Source organism: Lineus longissimus, chromosome 4, assembly GCF_910592395.1.
Source record: "Lineus longissimus chromosome 4, tnLinLong1.2, whole genome shotgun sequence".
Lineage (NCBI taxonomy): Eukaryota > Metazoa > Nemertea > Pilidiophora > Heteronemertea > Lineidae > Lineus > Lineus longissimus.
Genome location: NC_088311.1, coordinates 14,584,661 through 14,608,106, shown reverse-complemented (window position 1 = coordinate 14,608,106; position 23,446 = coordinate 14,584,661). Strand labels below are relative to the sequence as shown.

At 42.5% G+C, this 23,446-nt stretch overlaps 1 protein-coding gene across 1 annotated transcript; it reads left to right on the top strand.

Annotated features, from left to right (window-relative positions):
* Positions 1-15,130: 15,130 nt before the first annotated feature.
* Positions 15,131-16,322, top strand: LOC135486754 (uncharacterized). Its single transcript, XM_064769852.1, has 3 exons — positions 15,131-15,422; positions 15,639-15,801; positions 15,935-16,322. The coding sequence occupies exons 1-3, from the start codon at positions 15,131-15,133 to the stop codon at positions 16,320-16,322; spliced, it is 843 nt and encodes a 280-aa protein (XP_064625922.1).
* The last annotated feature ends 7,124 nt before the right edge of the window (positions 16,323-23,446 follow it).

Below are 23,446 nucleotides of genomic sequence, written 5' to 3'. Positions count from 1 at the left end.
TCGCAACGGACGACGAATTGGCCGCGGTACGGCATAATGTTGATGCTTTCAAGGCTATCACAAAGACCACTGCAGATCAAGTAAAGAAGTTGGGGAACAAGTTATCCTCTTTTATGAACGCAACAGATAAACGATTCGAAAATGCGTTCCAGGCGATAAACGAAAATCATGCCGCCATCACTAAGGCATGGAACAAATTGTCCCTGCTGGAAAAGAGGATGAACACCCTCCAACTGGTAGTCAAGTTGGTCTTGCAGTTGCAAAGAAATTTAGCCTTGTTTCTGGAATCTTTGATTTCCTTAGAAGCCCAGAGCCGGCAATGGTTGTCCGGTGTTCAAACACTGTTGACAGGATATTTGAGTCACGAAATAGTGTCCCCTGATCAGATTAAACGGACCCTAGATCACATTAGAGTGAACTTGGAAACCGTTCTACCTGGATATACCATCGCTCATTCTGCCATCAGTTACTACTACCAAGTGAAAGATATATCCTTCACCAAAGATGATGAGAATCTGTATGTGACCATAAAGATTCCCATCACAGCATCTGTTGGATATGTGGATGTATTCGCAATCAATGCTGTGCCGTTGCCAATTAATGCAACCAGCAAATTCAACTCTACCTTGATTGTGGGCCTTCCCGACTATATTGCTGTTACCAGAGATGGTCAGTGGTATGCGGAATTTAATAATGATTTGTATCAGACCTGTCTGGGAAGCGAGGTTAAACACTGCCCCGCGATGATGAGTGTGAAATCCAGTAGCATACTGAGCTGCGCCTCAGCCTTATTTTTCGATTATGTCACAGATGCTAATGATTTATGTGATATCAGATATAATTTTGGGCCACCCTTTGAAGGGGCGTTGGCCATTGGCGAGAATATGTATTTTGTATCTGGAGGCTCAGAAGACACCTGGTCCCTGACGTGTCCCTCTAGGTCACCCCGCCCAATTCCGGCCTGTGTAATGTGCAAGTTAAGCTTACCTTGCCAGTGTGGTGTTAAAGCCAGGCATTGGGTAATCTTTCCCAGAGCCAGCCAATGTGACGCAAATCACCAGAACAACTTGACGTATCTTCATGGAACCAATTTACCTGTACTGCATGCCTTATACAGCCACAAGGATCTTTCCGCTATAAGGGGTAGCAGCACTTTTGGCGAACCGATACCGGTTGAATTGCCAACCTTCAACATCAAATCGGGTAATTGGTCAAAAATTACACAGCGGGAGAGAAAGTTTTCCCTGGATTTCAAACACGTGGCTGCAAGTACAGTTAAATCCACACAAATTTATGCATCCAAAAGCGACATGTTGGCTGACTCTCTATCTAATCCATCTGTTCTAAGTTTTTCAGGGTTTTCCTCTGGTGATTGGGTATGGAACACCTTGAATACGGTTGTGTCTGTGACAGCGCTTGTGCTAGGGCTATACCTGTGGTGCCGTGGAAGGATGGTGGCGGGTATGCTGCCTGTTGCGAATGCTTTACCCATGGCCAGGGCGATGAACCGTACCACAGGGAATGGCTCTGCCACTCTCGCATTCCGGATTTTGAAAGCCGAGCGGGAGAGTATTGTGGAACTGGAACAGGGCGTCAAGGACGTGATTGATCTGGACCGGGTGCTGATCAGCATTGTTGTTGGTCTTGTGGGCTTTATGATGATGTATGTGATATTCAGGAAGATTCGCCGAAATTTGTTGTATAAATGCGGAGCACTCGTAGTCTCCGAGACAAATCAGTGCACCTCGTGGCTGACCCTGGAGATAACTAATTCTCGACTGGCCGTAAAATTGAAACTGCGACCCGTCATTGGCCACCCATTGGATTTTGAAGTAGGTGCGGCCTGCTCCTTGAATGATATAGTTAGGTTGAAAGTCTTCAAAACCGGAAGTTGCATTCCATTCCTGAATTTTCAGTGGCCCGATGATTTTGAGTTAATACATAATCCATCAGGCTTAGCCATAGATCTCCCAGAGTTGACTCGGGTGATGTCGACAAATATCAGCAGGATAGAAGAACTACTGAGCGGGAACTATAGATGCAATTTATCCTTATATTATAGTCGGGTCTACTACCCTTTGGGTAAAAAGAAATCCAGACCAAGAACACAACAAAAATCTGTTGAAACGGCTTAGATGCATAATGCCCACCTACAGGAAGGGAGAAAACGCACCGAAAAATTAGGTCCTTCTATTATAAGTTTCTTTCATTGCAGCTTGTAATATGTCGTAATTTCAGGGCAACTGATTACAGAAGTAGGAGAATAATAATATATAATTTATCCGCAGGTATGATAACGTATTGCTTTCAGGTCCAGTTGCAGCCAAGGGAGGATCGTAATGGTGTAGCTTGGATTAGGAAGTGAAATTATGCAATGCTTGCTGGATTGTAGTGTAGAATTACGTTGGGAATTGTAATATATATTAGGTGTATATGAGTGACGGAGGGAACTAACTTAGTATTGAAAAGTTACTTGGAATAAAGGAGTTGGAACTCTTAGGAAACCGGTTCCGTACTCTGAAGATTAATCTGATTTTAATTCATATGCGCATTCGTATCCACAGTATAGAACTGTGTATTGATTGTGACAGAAATAGTGAAGAAAACGGACTCACGGCAACAAGGTGCGGGGTCAACCTTGAGAAAGAGGCGGCATTTCTGGTAAGAGGAACCTTTGCAAATAACTACATTGGGTAATTGCCATTTAAATTTCTAGGACCAGCTTTCTCAAAATGTGCCCCTCGCCTTGTGTCGGTAGGTTACAAAAATGAACTATGTATTAATGGTTACGATATATATATAAACAGGACCAGGCCACAATCTGGAATGCCGTATCTTGAGATGTATCTTGATATATAGATTGGCCAAACCGAGGCACGAGAACTGCGCTGTAATGATAGGTACTATTAGTATAATATAATTAATCTTTTTGTAGAAAATAGAAGTAGCCAACAGAGAACATGAAGGTGATGACGGTAATGATACGAGGACCGAATAAAATCTGCGAATGGCAGAATCCTTTTCTTTTGGGTTATGTGAATTAGGATCCAAGAAAACGGTAAACCTTCATGTTCGACAGAGAAAAAAAAATGGGTTGGGATGGGACATATATTCACTCGGATAACGACAGTCAGCATAGAGGATCAACCTATCATGTCTTGCATTATTATTGTGGAGGTGGCTTCCTGGACTCTCAGTGCGGCGTACCGTCGTCTTTCTATTATATGCAAGTGTGCATGTCATAATTGGACACAGTACATTTCGGATTACCAGCAGTTGTTGGATTAAAGGAACGTTCAGAACCAATTTTAAGGATCGTTATGTATAGAGTTGAGAACGCAGGCGGAAGAAGAGTGAAATATCGGATAGTCCGTCCGATATGTACAGCCATGCCAGGGTTGGGCCGTACAGATTTTATACGCCGTGTGACGTATATACGTATAGATTGCGCCAGAAGTGGCAGGAGTCAATTTCCTGCTATACGCATTTTTACTCACCTGGAGGACACAGTTTCGTTTCTTATTCCCGGGTGTAGTCCGTGGTCAGTCAAACTCGTGAACAATTATTATTGGACGTTACTATGCCATATCATACGAGTGTGTCATCGCAGAGCATGTTATAAATGATACATGTACACGCATGTGTAAGACACTTACATAACTCTGCGATACTGATATAATTAACAAAAGTGCGAGCTTTTGTATGGAGCCGTGGGAGTGCGACTGATATCCAAATATTGCAATTGGCCGAACCTATACGGACGTGAGAGATCGATACATAGAAACATTCCTGCCTATTGTTCCTGAATGTAATAAACACTAATTACTCCGAAGGGCGACCGAGGACTCCTATACTTTTTCGCAAATTCTGCTCATACATAAATGTCCTTAACCGCATGTCTGCCGAGTTTGATGAAATAGCATGGAAAGTTCCTGTGTTGGCAAAGTTACATTTAATTTTGCCAGCGCCACAAGTACTGGAAAATCGTCAGGCACCTTATTACATATATATAGAGGATTGAAGGAAAGGCTGGATATGCCGCTATCGGAGCGTGGAAGCCACCAGGATCTGACCCTGGACTTCGAACATTTTCCGACGGATTATGGACAATATAGTATTTGGTGTTTTTCTCTCGGGGACGAGAGAACTTTTTTTTGAGGGGGGGCGTGTAACATATCTGTTGTTGGGCTACATTAAAGCGCCAGTATATACATAAATAATATAATTTCTTATGTAGAGTCAGAGCGAGACTGGGTTAATTGTGGGATGTCGGGGCGTTGTTGATGCTGATTGGACCCTTCGGGTGGCCGGCGAAGTCCGTTCCACCCAACTTGAAAGAAATGTAAAGGGTTCGATCCACATCCTAGTGTTACGGGGGTCTGAAAAAGGGTTCTCGATGACGTTGGTTGTGTCCATGACGACCGAGATAATTAATTCACGCTCTCGCTCTCTTTTTCCCGATTTTATCAAGGTAGGACCTCAAATCGTAATGATGTCTAATTTAGGCCTGATTCTATCCTTAAATGCATGCATGTACATATCATCACTTCCACAACTCTTTAATATATATATTGGCGCAATCCTGAGTTGATTTAGTCACTGTTTGAACACTTTCACGGGAGTCTGAGCCACTTTTGTGAACACATCACCGGTCCATCCCCGGTATTCCATCGACCTGGGAGAGGACAAGAACCTACGAATGATCAGGCGCTTCCTGTTCAACATGTACGTAGGCGTAACTTCCGTTTAAGACAGTCTAGGCTGACCGTTTGGATGTAATAACTCTTAATGCCGGTCTTACTGTCCAGACAGGGATTTTAGGGCTTCATTAAGTTATCAAATTCGATTGTTTAATAGCCGTAAATTGTGGTCGTGTAAAAGGGTCTTATCACCGTTTATAAAATTCCTGAGAAGCCTTTCTCAGTAGCAGTCTAAAACATAAGGCGACTTAAAGTCTTGTCGTTAGGGTATAACATTCCTTTGGTCAGGTTTTCGCTCCAAATGTGATTATTTGGGAATTTAATGATTAAGACATAGGAGTCCGTGACCAGCTAATGGGTGCAAGTCGTTTAAGGGACCATTTTGAGTTACATTTTACATGTTTAATGCAATTATTCCCTGTCTAGTAGGTCCATGATTGACGGGTTTGAAAGTTCTTGAAGCAAGTCTAGTATGATAACTTTATTTTGTGATCGTTTTTAGCAAACAGTTTGGGGTTTCGTAACTGTTTCATAACTGCTAGACTATATAATGTCGTGCTGTGATCATGCTTGGGAGTTCCGGAATAGCAAGCGTATAGGCTACATCCTTGGTTTGGACACCCAGCTATAGGAACCTATTCTGCTGCTCCAGCTCATTGACACTTCTGTATCAACCATCTTGTATGAACTCTGCCTTGTCAACTACATGTACATCTCGAACGGACGTCAAAATAAATTGGTAACCTTATATAATCATACTCTGTATGGATTTATATACTCTGCATGGAATTACACATACAACTGCTGTCTCATTGTACTTCCATCATCTTTGAGTGTGAAAGCCATTTTTTCAATGTTTACATGTTTCAAATTTGCCGCCATAACTACATGTACATCTCGAACGGACGTTGAAACAAATTTGTAACCTTATATAATCATACTCTGTATGGATTTATATACTCTGCATGGAATTACACATACAACTGCTGACTCATTGTACTTCCATCATCTTTGAGTGTGAAGGCCATTTTTTCAATGTTTACATGGTTCAAATTTGCCGCCATAACTACATATACATCTCGAACGGACGTCGAAATAAATTGGTAACCTTATATAATCATACTCTGTCTGAATTTATATACTCTGCATGGAATTACACACACAACTGCTGACTCATTGTACTTCCATCATCTTTGAGTGTGAAGGCCATTTTTCAATGTTTCAAATTTGCCGCCATAACTACATGTACATCTCGAACGGACGTCGAAATAAATTGGTAACCTTATATAATCATACTCTGTCTGGATTTATATACTCTGCATGGAATTACACACACAACTGCTGACTCATTGTACTTCCATCATCTTTGAGTGTGAAGGCCATTTTTCAATGTTTACATGTTTCAAATTTGCCGCCTTAAACGTTGAAGTTATGTTGGGTATGTGTGGTCTTCCATACTTCTAAAAAGGGTGGTTATTTCCAAGATGGTGGATAGGGCCAAAGTGGTTTTCCCTATCTCTTTGTAATCTACTGATATATCAAACATCTTTGGCCAAAGTGGCCCAGTTCGTTAGTTTTGTGTTCTGTGGAGTCATGGTCAGACTCTAGGTCGTTACACATTCTGTAAGTGATATTGTTTTCTATGTATTTTAGGCCCTTTTGTTTACCCTGTATTTTCTCATGTGCTTTACATGCATTGATGTACTGTGTCATGTGTGTGTGTGCGTGCGACCTTTTTTACACCTGTTCTAGTCCGTTTAAATCATGTTTGGGTTGTATGTGGGTCACGTGATTATGCTATCTTTGGGGAACCTGTTGTGTTAGTTTGAGTACAGTTGTTTGCATTGGGCCAATTGTTATGTAATATAGGTAACTCTGTGTCTCTATGAGCATTGGGCTCCAGTATTGGTTCTTTCAATTATAATGGTAATTACGTGGTGTGTATTCAACTTTGGCACTGGGCCAGGGGACAGTTATTGAGGTCATCGTTGTTGTTGTCATTGCTTGAATGTGTTTCTTCCTTTGTTAACTTTCTGTATCGTCACTGTTTCTTCCTTTGTTAACTTTCTGTATCGTCACTTATTTGTTTTTCTACTTTTTTCAGTAAACCGTATCAATAGAACCTGGACTTGTTGTTCATTTTTTGGTACGCATTTGAGGCAGACCCCATGGCTCCCACATCGTTTAAGAATTACGACGCTGACGCTTGAGGACAACCACGCTGCCGCTTGAGGACATCAACCCGGTCTAAGGAGACACGTTGGAATCGTCAAGGTCAAGGTTTCGGCAGTTTCGATTAACGATTACGACTACGGTATAGGATACTGGCTATGGCCGATTTGGATAAGCCCGTTCGTCGGGGCTCTCGGGATCGAAAGCCTTCGCAAAAGGCGATCGAGGATCAGCTGCAGGCAATGAAGTCTGCTCGCAAGTCATCAGTGAGGAAGCAAGCCAAGGAGCTTTTCGACGAGGCTAAGACACCGTCACAGCGTGCCTAGGGTGACGATGAGACCGAGCCTGAAGATGAGGAGTCCATCAAGTGGGATAAGGCTCAGGGCATGGCTGAGGCCATGGAAGTGTTTCAGGACATCATGAGGAAACAGAATACAATCACGGAAGCTCTGGTGAGGCAAAACCTGAGAACCACACTGCCAGCTCGCAACATCGCTGTGTTCTCTGGTGATCCGATGGAGTTAAGGCTTTTCGTTCGGGCCTTTGAGCACGGTGTCATCGACAAGACGGAGAACCCGAAGGATCACATATACTGCCTGGAGCAGTACACCACGGGTGAGCCTCAGGAGCTCGTGAGGAGCTGTATACACATGAACCCAGCTCGAGGCTTTGGTCGGGCCATGGAGCTTCTGAAGGAAAACTTTGGAGACGAGTATCGGATCTCAACGGCGTATGTTGAGAAAGCAATGGGATGGCCCAACATCAAAGCAGAGGACGCAGCAAGCACCAAGAAGTTTGCGTTATTCCTTCTTGGCTGCCTCAGTACCATGAAGGACATTGATTACATGCAGGAGCTAGATCATCCGAAGAACCTACGGGAACTGCAGTCCAAGCTACCCTTCAAGATGCGGTCAGGATGGAGAGCTCGAGCGTTGGACATAACTGACTCTGAGTGTAGTCGTCGAGTCAGGTTTGAGGACTTCGTGAAGTTCATTGACAAGCAGTCGCGCTTGCTGAATGAGCCCGTCTTCGGCTGTATCGTGGAGAAAGACGTTGAGAAATCGAAATCGAACTTCAAGAAGCGTTCAAACCCCAAGTCAAAGGAAAGCTTTGCCACGATCGGAAGCGTCAGTGCAGGGTCAAGTTCAAGTTCCAGTTCGAGTAAGATTGCTGCCAAGCCAGAGCGCCAATCCACCGCCTCCGATAAGTCGTGTTTGTTCTGCCAGGGCAACCACACCTTGGAAGTCTGCAGACGCCTACGTTACAAGCCAAACTCTGAGAGGATCAAGTTTCTGCAGTCCCATAACCTTTGTTTCGGTTGTTTGACTCTGGCCAGTGATGGACATGTCAGTAAAACCTGCGTAAAGAGACTCAAGTGCGAGTTATGTTCAGGGTCCCATCCAACCGTGTTACATAGGGCTGAGAGCGCGGATGCTAAGCCAGCGGACATCAAGAACAGTTCTACTTCTACAGCTATGTCAGATTGCGCTATGTCTGTAGTTCCGGTGACAGTGAAGGCGATCAGCAGCAGTAAGGAGGTCAGGACTTACGCGTTTCTTGACACTTGCAGTACAGCTTCATTTTGCACTGAGAGGCTGATGAAACGTCTTAATCTGAGGAGATCGAAGGTGAAGATTAACCTGTCAACCATGTCGGATCAGTCAAAGCCGACAACCAGTTACTTGTTGAAAGGAATTGAAGTTAGCGGCCTCAATACTGGTGTTTTCACGGAACTCCCTGAGATGTACACGCAGCCTAAGTTACCCGTCACGAAAGATGACATTCCCAAGCAGGAGGACATTGAGGACAATCTTTGACATTTATCGTAATCGGGCGCCTCCTGGCCGTTTATGGACCCAGCGAGACTATGTACTTCCCCCTAGATCATCTGCAAGATTTAGCAAGTCAACTGTGCCATTTGTAATTAGAGATTGGGAGTCTGTGCCTGTCAATATAAAAAACTGCTTCTCAAGAAACTCATTTAAATACAATATCCGAATTTTTCTGAGAGGTAAACATAACCTTCTTACTTCTACAAAATTGGCTCTTACTCGTAAAAATGAACTTTCACTCAATAGGACAAGGTGTGACTTAGTTTTTCGGTGTCACTTTTATTCCCACAATTTTACCAACGTTTTAAGTCCATCTTGTGATTGCGGGGCTCACTCCCAATCTACTAAACACCTTCTCTTTAATTAAATGATTTACGTAACGATTTCTTGAATGATCCTGGTTTGCTGCCACACCTTACTTCTGTTAGGTTTTTCAATCTTCGTGTTGATGAGAGGCTCCATTTTCTTCTTAATGGTCAATTTTCATTGGACCTTACTTCAAACAGGCTTGTTGTAGAAAAAACAGCCATTTTTCTCAGTAATATTATCGCCTTTTCTGGTAACTAGTGCCAGATCAATGGAACCCCTCATCAATCACTACCTTTGTACACACTATAACTATTTGTGTTACTTTACCTTTACTTGCATCCCTTTCTTTCCATTCAAAGTATGTTACCTTATCTTGATTTAACTTGTTCTTTGTATACCATTGTAACCAGGGCTATTAATGCTTTCAGCCTAAGCCCTGGCAATTGTCTCAATATGTAATTTTGTTTATTTGGATTTAATAAATAATAATAATATAATATAATAGGACATTGACCAATGGCATTATCTCAGCAGAGTAAGCATTCCTGAGATAGATGCTGACATCGATTTGTTGATTGGCTCGAATGCACCGAAGGCTATGGAGCCTTACGAGATCATTCTTAGCCAGGAGAATGGTCCTTACGCTATTAGAACTCTGTTAGGCTGGTCAGTGAATGGCCTAGTGAAACCTGGCAAGCCCTTAGATGAGCTCAGCAGCTTTCACGTCTCCATCAAGAAAGTGAGCAACCTAGAGGAGCAGCTTCATCAGTACTTTAATCAGGACTTCAGTGAGCAACTGGCAGATGATGAGAAGGAGTTATCGCGTGATGATCAGAGGTTCTTGGAGTTAGCTGAGAGCTCTAAACGTATGGAGGATGGTCATTACGTCCTTGGTCTTCCCTTCAAGAGTGATTCTGTTGTCATGACGAATAACAGATCACAAGTGGAGCAGCGTGCTGTGACTCTGGCTAAGAAGTTCGCCAGGAATGATGAGTTCTGTGAGGAGTACAAAGCCTTTATGAACAATGTACTGTCTAAGGGCTATGCTCGAGAAGTGCTGGTGGAGCAGTTGAACCAACGTGATGGTAAGACGTGATACCTGCCTCACCACGGGGTGTACCATCCAAAGAAGAAGAAGCTTCGGGTTGTCTTTGATTGCGCTGCGAGGTTTGGAGGGACGTCTCTCAACGATCAACTGCTACAGGGTCCGAACCTCACCAACACTCTCGTCGACACCCTGTTGATGTTTAGGCAGGACAGCGTTGAGGTCATAAGTGATGTCGAGTCTATGTTTTATCAGGTCCGTGTTCCACCTGATCAAGCCAGCTTCCTGAGGTTCCTGTACTGGAAAGATGGAGACACCTCCGGCCCACTCGTTGAGTACCAGATGATGGTCCATCTGTTTGGAGCATCATCGTCGGCTAGCTGTGCCAACTACGCCCTCAGACAAACCGCTTTAGACAATCAGGAACTGTATGAGAAGGATGTCACGGACACGCTGCTGAAGCACATGTACAGTCCTTCAAAAAAGTAAATGGACACACAAAAATCAAATTTTCTTGAAAACGGCTGGTGATAAATCGATGCGGTTTGCTGCATTTGATAGGACATTTAGTTGTGCATCATGGTATCTACCACATAAAAATTAGCCATTTTATCTAATACCGACTTTTATTGATTTACAAAAGGCCCCAAAATCAACTTTTTCGTTTCCGATTTTTTTCGTACTTTTTCTTGATAGGATGAATCACCATGATGAAAAACCCACGTCCCCATCAAGGTGATGAAAATATCTTGTGTTAATTGGTGGGAAAACAGCATTTTATGTCAAAATTTTGCACCTTGTTTATTGACTTTGGAATTACTTTGGAGAAGTCGACCATAGCCAATTATGTCAGTTTCAACATGCAGCCCGAGTGTTAATTCCTTATTGGCTGAGGTTTTGAATGGGGGTGGAAATGTTGTTAACATTGATGTATTGTAAACGCGAGGGTAAAGTAATATTGGTGAACCCATTGTCCAGCTGCCAAATCCAGGCCTGGGAGAGCTATTCATAGGCATATTAAACGAGGCCATTGAAATGGTGACATGATTCCGGTTGTCTGGGCCAGGTGAATAATATCAAGGGGGCATCTCCGCAGTAGAAGACCGGGTAACAAAACCCTTTTGCACAAATGGGTTAATAAGTTGCAGATTCAAGTGAAAACTGTGGAATTTCTTAGATATTCACTCATAACTCAACAGTTGCTTCCAGTCAATATAAAATTTGCCCCCAAAAAATGCGTGATAAAAAAGTTGATTTTGGGACCTTTCATAAATCGAAAAAAATGACTTATAGGTAAAATAGCAAATTTCCAAGTGGTAGATATCATGATGCACAACTAAATGCCCTATCAAATGCAGCAAACCGCATCGATTTATCACCAGCCGTTTTCAAGAAAATTTGATTTTTGTGTGTCCATTTACTTTTTTGAAGGACTGTACGTCGATGACTGGGGAACCTGTTGTGTTAGTTTGAGGACAGTTGTTTGCATTGGGCCAATTGTTATGTAATATAGGTAACTCTGTGTCTCTATCAACATTGGGCTCCAGTATTGGTTCTTTCAATTAAAGTGGTAACTAGAAATTTGAAATTTGCTTCTCAGCAAATTTGATAGCCCCCACGGGCCCACACAGTACACGTATGGAGGAGTGAAGTCTATTCCGTTTCGCGGATGATCTATTTCCGGACAAACACGCTCGCGCTTTCTCAAAATCACACGCTCAGTGACATTTAAACAGCACCCTAACCTTTTCAGATGGGCAGGATGGATCATCGATAAGCATTTAAGGCTATTCCTTTACTTTATTCCTTCATTCATCCATGTCAACTGTCGTTCTTTGCTCAAAATACTCGACAGCTCGCCACTTCGGCAAAGAGATACCGCCGCAATGATGCATGAGGATATGACGTCACCATTACGGGGCGGAGCTTATGCTAATATAGGTGTGATTGACAGAATCGTGCCGGAGATTTGAAAGCAAATCAGAAAATCGGCGCATAAAAACGCTTCAAAGTCATCAAAATTATCCGAATTTCGAAAAAATCTTTGCCAGGTGCACTAGATCGAGTTTAGTTTGATGGGACAGGGTGACAGTTTTTCAGTTGAAATAGCAGTTTTGCTGGACTACCTCCATAATATAACCTTGGAAGAATGCAGAAGCCTAGTACCTTCTCCTACTAGTAATCTTAATATAGACCCCACATTTGTTGTATGTGGGGTCTATAATTACGTGGTGTGTATTCACTTTGGCACAGGGCCAGGGGACAGTAATTGAGGTCATTGTTGTTGTTGTCATTGCTTGAATGTGTTTCTTCCTTTGTTTACTTTCTGTATCGTCACTTATTTGTTTTTCTACTTTTTTCAGTAAACCGTATCAATAGAACCTGGACTTGTTGTTCATTCTTTGGTGCGCGTTTGAGGCAGACCCCATGGATCCCACATTGAGGATAGCAAGATCTACGGCCTATAACGTTTCTGCTGCAACCAGGATGCTGCAACTGGGACTCCGCTATACTACCATCCACCGTGTACAATAGCAATTTAATGGTATCATGTGAGTCATCTGATTTATCAGTAGCATGACTGTTAGCAATAGGAGGATTATCAAGCTCTGTGCTGTGATCAACACGACTGTGATTAACATGGCTGTGGTCAGTTTTATTAATCTTACTCTCAATCTTACACACAGGTTTTTTTAATTTTATGTTCAACCTTAGGTTTCATAATGACATCATTAGTCTTAACTCTTATTGTCTTAACAATTGGTCCTTCCATCTTTGGTGGTGGTAGAGTATTTTTGCCATTAACATCAATCTTACCAAACTTAGCATTACTGGGTGCAATTAAGATATCATTATTGTAATTTTCTACCTTACCATGTTAGAACCAATGATGTACAGTCCAGGGGCAATTACATAATCAAGTCTTGTATGTGTCTCAGATAATGATTTCTGATACCTTTGAATAGAAGTGGGGATATCAGGATGCTGGTCTATCGAATCCTTCAGAAGTTTGACGAATTCCTTCTGAGCATCTATTTGTGTTCCTGTTCTCCTAATAATAGGCGTTCTGGTGAGTGTCTGTGCCCCAAGTATGCAATAAACATAAGTTCTGATAGAATCATTCAATCTCTCTATCCCAGGATTTGAGAAACCTGATGACTTCAATATCATGAATTGTTGGTATGGTTTCTGTTCTATCACATTAAAAACATTTTTATGTTGATTAACATGATACTTGATGAAGGTATCGGGGTACTTGAAATAAACCATACCTGCATCATAATCTGCATTAAACATTGGAGGCATTCTGTTCTCAAGAACTTGCATCAGAAAGAAATTAATTTTCGAATTATTGATATAATAATCTGGATCGGTTATGATGGGGTTGTAATCCGGTACACTCCAGGAAGTCCACCCTCATTACTTTCAAACACTGAGAAATCATACTCGTCTTTTAATCGAAACACACTTAACTCTCCTAGTTTTTCTTATTTATGTTATTCTTAGTTTCATTGAAATTGCTTTAACCAAGAATGGGGATCTCTAGGTTTTTCATGATTTTACGTATTTGATAGTAAACATGAAATCTGCAAAATGACCTTATCATTGTATCACTATGGTTTAAAAGGTCTTTAATTGAAATCCCATAACCAGTTGTGCAAACCATACAGCCATTGATTCTGGTAAAACGATAGTGGGTTTTTCATCAGTCTTAGATATTTCTTTTTGTTTTTTAAACTTAATAACCCAGGAGTTATGTTATAATATTGTACAGTGAAAAAAACTATTATGGGTAACATAAACATAAAGTTAAAGACGTCAGAAGTCATATGTAAAAATATCCTTACGTTGTGTTGCTATAGGATAATAAATCATTTATTAAGTGTTAGACAACTTGTTTAGTATTTGATACCACTACTAATAACATAAGCTAATTCCTAATAAAAGAAAACAGTGGTAAGACTAGAAATGGGCTTTTTCTTAAATTTCGCCAGAAAACGAATGTTTTCTAGGCCTGTTATTAAAAAAGTCGTTTATTGTCGTACATCATCTTTCCTTTTACTCAAGAAACAACCGTTGTCATACTTCTACACACTTTCAGGCCAAGTTCTACAAGAAGTCAGCTCCGTGAAATATCTTCGAGTAACTTTAAGACACGATCTATCATGGACCTCTCACATAAACGAGAAAACCAAAAAAAAAACAAAAGTGTACTTTGATTTGTACGAAGGAACCTAAGGGGATCACCCTTTGAGGTAAAACAACTGGCCTACTTTGCGATGGTCAGACCCAACCTCGAATATGGAGCGGCGATCTGGAATCCTCAGTTGAAAAAGGACGTGGAAAGAAGATACAACGCCGTGCAGCGCAATTTGCAACAAACATATTTGCGAGGACCCAGAGTGTAACTGCCCTACTGGTTGAGATGGAATGGAGATCCCTCAGGACCGCAAGGAAGACCAGCGACTATGCCTGGTATACCAGATTGCTAAGGGGGTGCTTGCCGTGCCGGAGGAAGCCGTGGACTTATTCAAGGGGACGGTAGCAACACGACACACAAATACATGTACTAGAAAATATAAAGTAATCAGGACTTTGCGTGTGTCCCTAGAACGATTTCGACGTGTAACAATTTACATCAGAACTTAGTCGAGGTAGTAAAAATAGACTCATTTAAAGCCTTCCTTAAGACTAGAACACTCCAATAACAGCGCCGCTATAACGCAAATCAACCCATCAGTCTAATACTCCGTTCCGGAGGTGCTGCTGATTGAGAATCCAGGCCCGGTATTCATATAACTTCCTAACATAGGTGCACCTAAGTTCTAGGTACCCTACCTATGGAGGTGGTCTGCCTAAAATTATATTCATAAAAGGTCCCACCTAACTTGGCAGTCCACCTATGCTGGTAGGTACACCACGTAATGCGTTGCTATGGCCTTATTCCTTTTATGTAATCAAAATTACATGGTTTTCATACATTTTGAGCTTGCATCATACTTAAGTGTACAGTGTAAACTGTCTTGCTCCATGTGCTTAGGCGTATTGGTAGTCGATACCTTCTGAGAAATATGGCTGAAGGAAAGGATAACGGGAAGAAGAGAAAACCAAATTTCAGTGAGACGGAAAAAATAAGACTTATTGAGGCTTACGAACATGAGAAGGTGGTACTTAGTGCTAAATTCTCAACTAATGTGACATCACGAAAAAAGCATGAGGCATGGCAAAGGATTGCTGGCGCACTCAACAGCCGAAACACGTTGGTGCATCGAACGGTTGCAGAGATCCAAAAGAAATGGCAACATCTCACCAGTGCTATGAAGGATGAGTACAGAAAACATAGAAAGGAAAGCCAAAAGACAGGTTTGTACAATTCTTCTATATTTGATTCATTTTTAGGTCATCTACCTTTAAGAAGTACATATATATAATTTGTTTACATATTGTCTAATGTAAACATTTCGCACATTTTTTTGCTTTATCACGTGTGCAATTTACAGTTAACCCTTTCTTGACTGATGCAAAAAATAAGAAACAACTAATTATACTTGAAGATATTTGTTTCATCACTTCTTGTAGGAGGAGGACCACCGCCAAACGAACCGTCAATTATCTCAAAGAAGATTTACAGCCTGCTCGGGGAAGACGATCCTTCTTTATATGGAATTGAGGGTGGCATAGACAGTATAAATCCTTCTACAGGAATGGGGAAAGTACCAACCCCAGAAAAAGGAAGTTGCAAGTAATATATAAAAAAGTGAACAAAATTAAAAATAAAACAAAATAAAAAATCTGAAATAATCAAATTAAATAAAAATTTTCTTAGAAAATGCATTTATGGACAGTTCATGGTGTAATATTTGTTTATCATTCAGTCGCTCCACAACTCCCACGAGCCCGGCTCCAGACATAGCAGACCTTGGCACCGCAATAGAATCACCCGACGACGAAATACCTGGCCCAAGCTACAAATCTGCCCAGTGTAGCAACGTATCTGAAAATAACAGAAAGAGAAAGAGAGTTGCAGATGGTGACGCTGACCTACTTGTTTTGCAGAAGGAGCTATTAGTTCTAGAGAAGGAAAGAGCTACACTTGAAATAGAGAAATTAAAGCTTGAGAAACAAAAACTAGCTCTGGAAATTGAAATCTTAAACAGGAAAAAGAATGGTCATGGTTTTGAACTTGAAACAGACCAGAGTGAAAATGTTGGCCGCATGGCAACATGGCCAACATATCCACCACCGAGATACATGAACATGTAAGATAAATAGGTTACTGTACAACAAACTGAGTAACAGCAAGTATCATTATGTTCATGAAAATCCCGATGGTTTCATTTTCTACCCTGCATTATGATATCATAATTTACCGTGAGTTTGAAATAACGATTTACTTCCTACTGAATTGATCTATTACAATATTGTTATGAAAATTATTTTTGAATAAATATCCTAACTATTCCTGAAAATATGTAGTCTCGTCATTTATTTGGTGCTTTTAAGCCCCATTTGCCCGAGTGGTACCTTCTTGTCATACCATCATACATTTTGATGTTGTTGATAGGGCTACATCTACTTACATTTACTGGAAATGCATCTCGACAATATAATCTCGGACGGCACCACCACCATCTGCATCATTAACAATGTCATCATCTGTTTGGGGCTGAATTACATCAGGTTCATCCTCAAAATCAGGTAGGCCATTATTTTTGCAATGTTATGCAGAACAGCACAGGCTGCAATAACTTTGCATGCCTTTTGAGGCTTCATCCGTATCTCAAGGTGCAAGCAGTGAAATCGCCGTTTCCATTGCCCTATGCCCCTTTCAACTACATTACGGCTTCTCTTATGCGCCACGTTGTAATGACGTTGTCCATCACCTTGTGGATGCAGGAAAGGTGTCATTAGCCAAGGTTTTTGTGGGTAGCCACTGTCGCCCAATAGAACTTCATCTTGTATTCTTTGTTGCATATGTAGTGGAACTTCGCTTTCGCGCAGGATGACAGCATCGTGGGTACTGCCAGGTCATTTTACAACGACATTATTGAGCTTACACCGTGCATCCATGGTAACTTGAGTATTAATCGAGTGGTAATATTTTCGATTAACGAATCGTACCTCGTGGTCTGAAGGCGTAGCAATCCAAATGTGTGTTCCATCGACCGCGACAATCACGCCTGGGAAATCAGCAATTTCATGGAAATCTGCAATGGCATTGGGAGTATTTTCTCGAGAAGGGAATCGGATTATCCTTGGCATCAAATGTACTAATGCCGAAGACACTTGAGACACAATGCGAGAAACAGATAGCTGTGAAATGTTCACAGTGTCCCCACATACTTTCTGAAATGTTCCACACGAATAAAAACGAAGCGCTACTAAGAGTTTCAAAACTGGATGAATTGCATGATTCCGTAAGGTTGCACTTTCAATATCTTCTTGAATGAGATCCGTAACTTCTAAAATCGTTGGACGATCAAGCCTATATCGCTCGTACAGCTCATTATCATTGTACACATCTAGAGGGTGAAGTCGGTCACGAAATATTCTCTCGCGTCGAAAATCTCTCCTTCTCTGTATTTCAATCTGCGCTCCTATCATTAGCACTGCCATTTTACACTGTATGGCACACAACTAACATTTATTTCCTCCTTTACCTAAGTTTATACCACCTCGAGAGGTGTCCTATATCTAGGGGGATATATAGGCACCCTGCCAACGCTAAGATGTTTTATGAATTTGACCTTATGATAGGTACCCCACTTAGGCGTCGAAATAGGTACCCAACCTACATTTATTTCACTTAGGGAGTTATATGAATACGGGCCCAGATCCACAACGCCGATTGAGCTACCGGGCCCTGAAACTCGAAGTTCTATTGGTAGGTCGCTGTGCCCGATTTCTGTCGATCGAACGATGATTTTTACTTCGAAAACACAAGTTTGTATTTTTTCAACGTTCATTTAGAAATAAGAATGTCCAATGTCCAAAGAAAACAAAACAGTTTTCCTAGAGTGTTGAACGAATAAATACGGCGTTTGAAGAAGAAGTTGTAGTTCAGTTTCGATTATTGAAGGACCATGGCTATGCTAGGCCGGGTAGCTGTAACGCCTTCAGTTATTACACTCCTATCTGCATTCTTGGCTGTCGATCTTGGTTTTCCGTTTAACTGAAAGGCTACAAGTTGCACCGAAACTAAATATAAAGTAGTATAACCACTGTAAAATGCATGCAACCTATGGTGAAAGAAATCAGTGGAGCTAGAGAGTTCCCAAGAAAGACATGATAATTGTCAGAAATAGAGGTAAAATTACCAGGAATGATGGAGTGATATTTCCCAGGAAATATCCACAAAATAGTAATGAAACCTTTGCAAATCTGCAAAAGGGAGAAGTTAAACAGTTCACCACACTCCAGCAAGAAAGATTAAAACTATCACTGAAAGGCCCAAGCATGTTTATACACGAATGAGTTAAGAAAAAATAGTCGTTCTCATGTGACACTATCTATCCAGAAACCGGTACAACTCCAATGTACAGTGCGTCCGATTGTCGGACGGTAAAATAACACAAAGTGTGAAGTACTGATCCGTATTCGGACACTCTAGCAAATTACAACAGTGCAGTCTAGATAGGATTGAAGGTTATATATGAGGGCAAACACATCGACCAGCGTAATGGTGGAGTGTTAGAAGGCAAAAACAACGTCAACTTCTTAGAGCAAGACACCGAAGCCGGGAGGGGGACCCAATGACCACAAAAAAAAAACAAAAAAACTGGCCTCCGGCAAGATGTGAACAAGCGGAGCCGAGTTAAGCCAAGGTCAAATGTTGTAAAACCACTGAGCTAGAATACTCACATAAAATCGTGCCGGGTAACTGGGACATTTACGAATAAGAAAAGGCGACACATAGTAATGTTAGCGGTAGTATAAAGGGTAAAGGGGGAGTTTTTCTGCAGAGGCACAGAAAAACAAGTACACCCAAAATGGTGATAAATGTCAAAAGCCAGGAGCCTCGAACTGAGAAAGTAACGTAGGAAGTTAGGCCGACTATTTTTGGTGGCAAATATAAACTGAAGACGAAAGCGCCGACATACTCCCCCCCCCCTCCCCTCCCCCCATGGAGAGCCCAGGGCTGCTCCATAAAAGGAAGGTGCACCATTGAAAAAAACCTGAAAAACTAACATATTCACAAAGGAGTCCCCAGTACTCCAAAAGCAGACAAGAGATCAAAGATAAGGGCTATAACTTAAAACATGTATTCTGATATACATGTAGAACTCTTGCCCGCTAAAGGAGCACAAGAAACCCAGAATGAAGTAACTTAATATAGAGAAACTCTAGCTATGATGAGAGCTTTCCGACGAATAACACAGGCAGTCTCTCAATGGCAGTCTCTCCATAGTCCATGTCAGTCACGAACAAGACAGAAACTGCAAACAAAGACAACCTGGGAGAACAATTAAAAACTAATTTCATGTTTTGTTTTGTTTTTTGTAAATTGTAAAGTAGTAATTTTTAATTTGAATTGTAAACTGTAGCGGAAACGATTAGCAAAAAACATATGAACCCCAGAAAAACTGCAGTAAAACCAGACACAAAATTCCCAGAGAAGCAGAAAACAGTCAAGAGCAGATAAGCACACACTTGCTCAAGCATCCTAAATGTGAATTTGTCCTGAAAGTGATCCAAGAAATATCTCGAAAAGTATTTCCCGAAGCCGTACCACTCTGCCGCGAAGACCATAAGGAAATATTTAAAAAATTAGAGTAGGAAAGGCATAAACCAAACCCAGCCTGAGACAAAAGACCTAAAGAGCAAAATTCACCACCGAAAACCAAGCACTTTTGAAAATGCCTTGAAAGACAGGAAATAAAGGAATGACTGAACCAAAAGTGGATAGTCATAGAAGGTGTAGGAATTTCCCTGCTTTACTAATTAACTATAAAAGTGTAGGAAATTCTCAGCATTACCAGTAGTGAAAAACCCAATAAACCATTGTCTCAGGTCAGGGAAAGTAGAGCCCTGAAATAAGAATTTTTAAAGGCAGCGCTAGAGAAGGAAGGAAAAGCTTCAGAAAACACAAGGGTTAAATTTGATTGGTGAAGGATTACCAGCACATCAAAAAATTTGAAACTAGTGCGCCAAAGCGATCACATAATCCAAAACGTGAGTAGAGTGTCCAAAATTTCTTTCCGAGGCGAACGAAGACGTTGACTGTTCTACTCGGCCAAATCCTTCTCCCTCGAGTCGTTATCGTTAGATGACAAGTATTTCTCTTTGGCTTGGCTATCCCTTAAGATGGTGAACTTCTCCTCCAAAGCGGCATAGTTTTCCCCCAAAAGTGCGCTTTGGATACCAGCCGGACCAAAGTGTTTCTCGAGGTCTTGACTTTTACAACGCGTGTCTCCCATCATCTCCAGGGAAAGTTTCCACCACGCGGGCTAACTGCCAGTGTCCGCGTGACAATTCCTCATCAACTATGAGGACCAGGTCCCCCTCTGCAATAGCACGGTGATTATCTTCTCTTCACTTTCCTCTGACGGTCAACTTAGGAAGATACTCCTGAAGCCAGCGCCTGTGTACTCTGTCAGCTACCACCTGACACAGTCGCCAACGACGCCTGTTGTCTATCTCGCGAACTTGGAACGTTCCTGGAGTTAAACATGAGCTTGTATGGCCCGGCAAGAAGTGATTAGGCGTCAATGCTGTAAGATCCGACGGGTCCGCGCTGTTGTGGGTCAAAGGCCTACTGTTCAGCACTGCCTCTACCTCGCACAAGGCTGTCCTCAATACAGAATCAGAGACTAGCATCGTTCTCAATTTGACGTTCAGGGCAGCCTTCACTAATTTAACCAGACGCTCCCACGCGCCTCCCCAAAGAGGCGCAACAAGGGGGTTAAATCGCCATTCGATCCCTCTTGGTGTCAAGTGATCTTGAATCTTGGCATGATCTAGTTGTTGTGGACTCTCCTGAAGTTCTGTGTCTGAGCCACGGAAATTGCTGCCGTTATCGCTGTACGAACAAGTCAAAGTTCCTCTCCTCCCGATGAAGCGGCGTACATAGCAAAAAATTGTCAGTCTCGAGCGAGTCCGCCAGCTCGAGATGTACCGCTCGGGTGCTCATGCATGTGAAAAGACATCCCCGTCGTTTCAGCTGGGCTCTCCTGACCTTGACCTTCACGGGACCTGAATAATCGACGCCGGTGTGAGCAAATGGTCCGGCTATTGCTGCTAATCGACAGGTCGGTAAATTGGCCATCCTGGGCACGGATGGTTAAACGCATTGACGATGGCAAAGGAGACATCCAGCAATGACTCTCCTAGCCATGTTTCTCACCTTTGTAGGCCAATAATTTTGGCGAAGCCCGGCAATGAGATGTTCGATGCCGCAGTGCAGCCTCATGGAGTGGATATCAGCAGCTATTAGGCGTGATACTATGTGGTCTCCTGGCAAAATTATCTGGTGTTTGGCTTCCTCTGGGATCTTGGCCTCCCGCAGTCTACCCTCGAGTCTGAGACATCGCTGCTCCTCGTCAAAGTATGGAGATAGCTGGACAATGTTGCTTTTGCTAGTGATGGTCTGTCCCTCTCTTAGACGTTCCAATTTATCCAGAAATTTCTCCAGCTGGGCTTTACGCACCCATCACATGGCGGCGTCTCTGTACTCTTTGACGGTCAGGTGCCCCTTGTTGATTTTCTCGAGTCCTGCGTACCGAGGTATGTCTGCCACTGGATTGCGTTCTGCTCTGTTGATCCAAGCTGTTCTGCTCACTTGATCATACCACGTTTCAAAATCTGAAGGCGTGAGTAAGGCGGTCACATCCGGAGTCTTAAAATCTGGGCCGGCGCCGTTTGCTGCTTGTGTGTTGAAGACAGGCATTGGCATCTCACCCCGTTTTTTCACCTCTTTGACATCAGGCGGGATCTCAGGAATGGAAATCTCTCCATCATCAGGCATCGCTTCATCTTTACAGAGAATGTCTGGCCCCTGGTACCATCCATGGCCTGGTTTGAAGTCTGCTGCTTTCATCCCTCTGGTACAGTTATCTGCCGGGCTTGTGTCTGTGGGCACATAACCCCACTCACTGGGGCTAGTCTCGCTGAGGACCTCCGCCACTCTGTTAGCGACAAATGGCTTAAAACGTTTGGTGGTGTTCTTCACGTATCGCAGTACTATCGCAGAATCTGTCAAGAATTTTCTCTTCAGCTCGCATATGTCGAGTTTCCGGATGAGTGTCTTTGACAGACGCAAAGCGAGGATGGCTCCCTGTAATTCAAGCCTAGGGATTGAAACAGCCTTGAGCGGGTCAACGTGTGTCTTTTATGCCAAAGAAGATACAGCTTTCTTCCCTTCCAGGTCATAACGAAGAAAAGTGCTCGCTCCGAAACATTTTTCAGAAGCGTCCGAGAAAAGATGCATTTCAATCCCTGTGGTTCCTTGGTGGAAGCCAAGATGATGTCTCTGGAGATTAAATGAGTTTAAATCCGAGAGCTCAGATATCCATTTCCCCCATTCTTTCTCGACGAAATCAGGCAGGGGATCATCCTACCCCAGGCCAATCCTCCACGACTCCTGGATTAGGAAATTAGCCCTTACGGTGAAAGGAGAAATGTCCTACTGGGTCATAGATGGAGCTGACTAGGCTGACTACTCCTCTCTTGGTTAGTATCAGTGCCTTGGGCTGACACACGAATATATAGCAGTCTTCTTTGATGTTCCACTTTATCCCCATATTGCGTTGAACCCTCGGTTCTTCATTGTCGAAATAAATCAGCTGAATTGCTCATTCTGACTCTGGGATGGCGGCGATGACTTCCTGGTGGTTGGAGACGCATTTGTGCAGCCGGAAACCTCCTTTCTCTGACAGCTTGATTATTACCTTGGCGAAATCTATCGTCTGGCAGACTACAGCTAATGCCTTATGGAGATGGTCCATGAAGAAGTATTTGCTCATCGCATCAGCTTACTGAAGTCTGCTCGATTATCCTCCCCAGTTTTCCTCAAGACATAATTGGCGCATGCAGGGGAATCGGTAGCACCATAAATGTGTACTGTCATGGAATATGTATCTGCCGGTCCTGGGTCGTCAGGGTCTTCCTTCCATAAAAAGCGTAGAGAGTCTCTATCTTCTGGAGTAACCTTCACCATGTAAAACATGGCATCCACTCTGCTGATATAGTCACGGCGTAAAGCCGAAATCTCTGCAACACTCCAAAGAGGCTGTTCAACAGATCTGGGCCCATCATTAGATTGTCGTTGAGGCTCTGGTTCTGATATTTTGCAGCGGTATCAAAAACTATTCGGACTTTTCCTGGCTTGTTGACGTTCATGACCCCAAAATGCGCCAAATACCAAGTCTTTGGTCCAGTTTTAACGACTT

Excerpts from the sequence above, each read along its gene's own strand:
- LOC135486754 (XM_064769852.1), top strand. The coding sequence starts at position 15,131 with ATGGCTGAAGGAAAGGATAACGGGAAGAAGAGAAAACCAAATTTCAGT. Across the intron at positions 15,423-15,638 it reads AAAGGAAAGCCAAAAGACAG|GAGGAGGACCACCGCCAAAC; the intron begins GTTTGTACAATT and ends CACTTCTTGTAG. Across the intron at positions 15,802-15,934 it reads CCAGAAAAAGGAAGTTGCAA|TCGCTCCACAACTCCCACGA; the intron begins GTAATATATAAA and ends TTTATCATTCAG.